General features: G+C 46.1%; 1 protein-coding gene across 1 annotated transcript; it reads left to right on the top strand.

Annotated features, from left to right (window-relative positions):
- Positions 1 to 364: 364 nt before the first annotated feature.
- Positions 365 to 2883, top strand: LOC106584114 (RAS-like, family 11, member B). The gene is made up of 3 exons (XM_014168980.2): positions 365 to 630; positions 763 to 899; positions 1590 to 2883. Exons 1-3 carry the CDS (start codon positions 519 to 521, stop codon positions 2088 to 2090), a joined length of 750 nt encoding a protein of 249 aa, XP_014024455.1. The 5' UTR covers positions 365 to 518; the 3' UTR covers positions 2091 to 2883.
- Positions 2884 to 3526: the final 643 nt, after the last annotated feature.

Genomic DNA, 3526 nt, shown 5'->3' with positions numbered 1-3526 from the left:
TTCACGTGTTTTGGGTATTATAAAATGTCATATATCTGGTCAATTACTAGCTCCCCAGTCCCGCTACGGTAGCTATTAAGGCTTATTCTGTATACGAAATGATGTTTTGTTAAGAACTGACCCACCTGTTTGTTGCACGGGGCATTCTTTTTATTTATTTATTTTTGCCACTTTTTCTCCACAATTTCCTGGTATCCAATTGGTAGTTGCAGTCTTTTTCTCCTGTGTTTGGCTCGCGGATCCACGTGAAAGGAGGCAGGGTGCCGAAAGAGCCTGCTGTTGCCACCAGCCAATCAGCATTGACCATTTCTGTGGCACTATAAAATCCAACGGGCTTTCACATCTTGCAGTATTCACAAAGTCAGCTTCGGTTTAGAAGGAACGGCGGACAAGAGAGTGCTTTTCTCAAGCTGATCTCAGGGCTTACTTTAGGTACAAGATATTTTACGAAACATTATTTGACAGAGCTGAATTAAATTTTTGCATCATATTGAAAACTGAACGAGGATTTAGTAAAAATGCGTCTGATCCAGAACATGTCAACCATCGCGGAGTTTGCGACCCCAGAGTGCCCGTCCAACGGGAACATTAAGATAGCGGTGATCGGGGGCAGCGGAGTTGGCAAAACAGGTACATTGAAAAATAATTTGGATTTACCTACAGTTTTTCGTTTTACTGTTTGAACTTGTTCGTTTATGTTAACTGCATTTGAGAAATGTATCTGGACCATTTGGTTAATGTTATGGTCGTCTTCTCTTCCAGCTCTGGTAGTAAGATTTCTAACAAGGCGCTTCATCGGCGACTACGAGAGAAACGCAGGAAACCTTTATTCAAGAGAGGTCCAGGTGGACGGAGGAGAGCAAGTAGCCATCCAAGTCCAGGACACGCCAGGTGTTGATGTAAGTTCACGATCTGCCTTTTGCTACACAAACTCTTTCAAAATCCGCTCACTCTGCTTGAATTGAACGCTCGAGACGTCTGCTTGTGTGCCTACAAACCAACACCATTTAGGGCTAGTCTTCTATTTAGGGCTAGCCTCTGATCAGTGTAGGGTTTTTGAAGTTTGAGGTTTTAGGAATAGGTCATTAGTTAATCCTACCACCAATTAGTATCTACAGTCGTTATATTACTATAGTAGGCTATGAGAAGTCTCTGAGCATTCTGTTTAGAGTTCTTCCCTCCCTGGTCTGGGCTTTGGTCCAAACCCGCAGCTTTTTTTATTACTGAAGTACAGAGACTTGTAGTCTAGCCATCTAATTTCCCATTTCTATTCAGTGGATGTCTGAGCCAGGGGTAAATGATACCCCACTCCTGGTTCCTCAATCAACCTCACCTAGTTCCCCTTCACTCACTCAGCAGCCACAGGAGAGAGTAGGCTAGGGGCAGGATAGGAGTTAAATTACTCCCACTGGCTGACTAGACTACAGCACTCCATTCAGTAGAACAGACCTGTTGCATAATGATGGGAATATTTGATCTGGTTTCAATTTTAAATCCCATAGCTGTCCAGGGTGGATTATGTAACGTTCATCAAATGGGTTCCAATGCAACAGTTCTCTAACCACGATCTCCTCCTTTTTTCTCCTCAGCTGACAGGTAACGGCCTCAGCATCCCTGATCATGTGACCTGCTCCATCCAATGGGCCGACGCCGTGGTGCTGGTCTACTCTGTGACTGACCGCCATAGCTTTGATCTGATTGGCCAGTTGCACCAGCTGGTGGTCCGAGCGGGTGGGGCCAACGTGCCACCCGTCATCCTGCTGGCCAATAAGGCGGACCTGCTGCATATGAGGCGGGTGGATGCCGAACAGGGCCCTCTGCTGGCAGCAGCGCTGGGCTGCTCCTTCTACGAGGTGTCAGCCAGCGAAGACTACAGCCAGGTACACGGGGCCTTCCACAGGCTGTGCTGCCACATGGCCAAACAGCAGCCCACAGCCCCTATGTCCTCCCACACCACCTCCAGCGGAGCGGCTGAGAAGAAGGGACGCTCACCCCTTATCCCCAGGCCCAAGTCCCCCAACATGCAGGACCTGAAGAGGCGCTTCAAGCAGGCCCTGTCGGCTAAAGTCAGGACTGTCACCTCTGTGTGAGAAGGACTTCGGTTCGTCTATTACACAACATGGTCCAGAGTGGCTACTGAAAATAAATTGAGGAGAAAAGAGGGCAGAGAAGATTCCTGCGCCTTGTTTGGGACTTCTCAATATGGCTGGAGCAGCCTGACTTGCGACGAGCAGCAGAGACAAAATGGAGGCTCAACTCTGACCCATGTTCACTCTGACAGCGGAAATGACCTGTGGGGCGGACAGGTGTCAGTCAGCCTGTCGTCACTCCTGTCCTGTCTGGGACTGTTCACTGACGTCTGCTATGAGACAGCAGCTGGGAGGTGTTGGTGTGTCAGCCCACCAGAAGGGACAAAGAGGGAAGCTGTCCTTGAGCTGAATGAAGCCCAGATGCTCCAGATCACGTGTGAACACCATCTCATATCTTCTCCTGGCAACAAAAGCCTTGAAGAACACTGCACAGATTATTGTTTTTTTTAAGCTGGCACCTATTGTGACAGTTTGATTTTTTTGTTCAGGCTGCCACTCTGCTTGGCAATGCTGAGAGAACACTCATTGTCAAACACGCCAAGCACTTGAGTCAGCATGCTGTGTTTTCACTGTTACATTTCTCGTCTGTCATTATCTCCAGTTCCCCAGTGCATTCCTTGGACAGCAGGCAAAACCATCATTTTGCACATCATGGTAGTGAGCTATGAGAGGAAGGCAGGATCACTGCGGGGCAGTATAGATTGGACACTGGGATGTCGGGTATCTGTGATGCACTTTAAGGAAGCCAAATGGCTTATTTGTTATACTTTTGAAAATAAAATGATTGACTTCATGACGGCTCTTGTCTTCTGACTGACACTTGTCTTCTGACTATCACCTCTTGAGTAAAATACACTGATACTTTTATACAGGCCAGGTTTGAACCAGGTACACAGACATATGAATGGATTGTAGGGGAGGGTCTGTGTGCATACACTATTTACAATGAAGCCATTTTGAACATTAACAGGCCGGGATTAGACTAAATCACACCCCATCTCTTAACTCCACAGAGAATTCAGATTCTGAAACTCACGAGAAGAATGGTTGATAAATGACTGTGGCTCCACATAATTAGCATATACGCCATATCTAAGTCGGAGGAAGGCTTTTAATCAAGTATAATTCATGGCATGTCCTACCACAGCAGTGGGTGTAGAATGCACAAAAACCAGTGAAGGCTGTTTGACTCATCCATAGACAGTGATTTAAAGGGCAATTACACCAACTTTCAAGTTCCTTTTCACTATCTCAGCACAATACCAGTGTTTGACAATGGCGCATTTCTACATTTAGTAGAACTTTAAATCTATAACGGATTACATCAAACACCGATTGTGGGGAGCACTCTGGCTAAACTTTTTGCAGGTTTTGAAAATCACAACTTTTAATCCTACACTGTCACATAAGCATTTTTTAGGACCTTTATCTTAATC

Source organism: Salmo salar, chromosome ssa23 (assembly GCF_905237065.1).
Source record: "Salmo salar chromosome ssa23, Ssal_v3.1, whole genome shotgun sequence".
NCBI classification, from domain to species: Eukaryota; Metazoa; Chordata; class Actinopteri; order Salmoniformes; family Salmonidae; genus Salmo; species Salmo salar.
This window is presented reverse-complemented; position numbering and strand designations above follow the sequence as displayed.

Coding starts and splice junctions, on each gene's coding strand:
- LOC106584114 (XM_014168980.2), top strand. CDS start 519: ATGCGTCTGATCCAGAACATGTCAACCATCGCGGAGTTTGCGACCCCA. Junction 631..762: donor CAGCGGAGTTGGCAAAACAG/GTACATTGAAAA, acceptor CTTCTCTTCCAG/CTCTGGTAGTAAGATTTCTA. Junction 900..1,589: donor AGGACACGCCAGGTGTTGAT/GTAAGTTCACGA, acceptor TTTTCTCCTCAG/CTGACAGGTAACGGCCTCAG.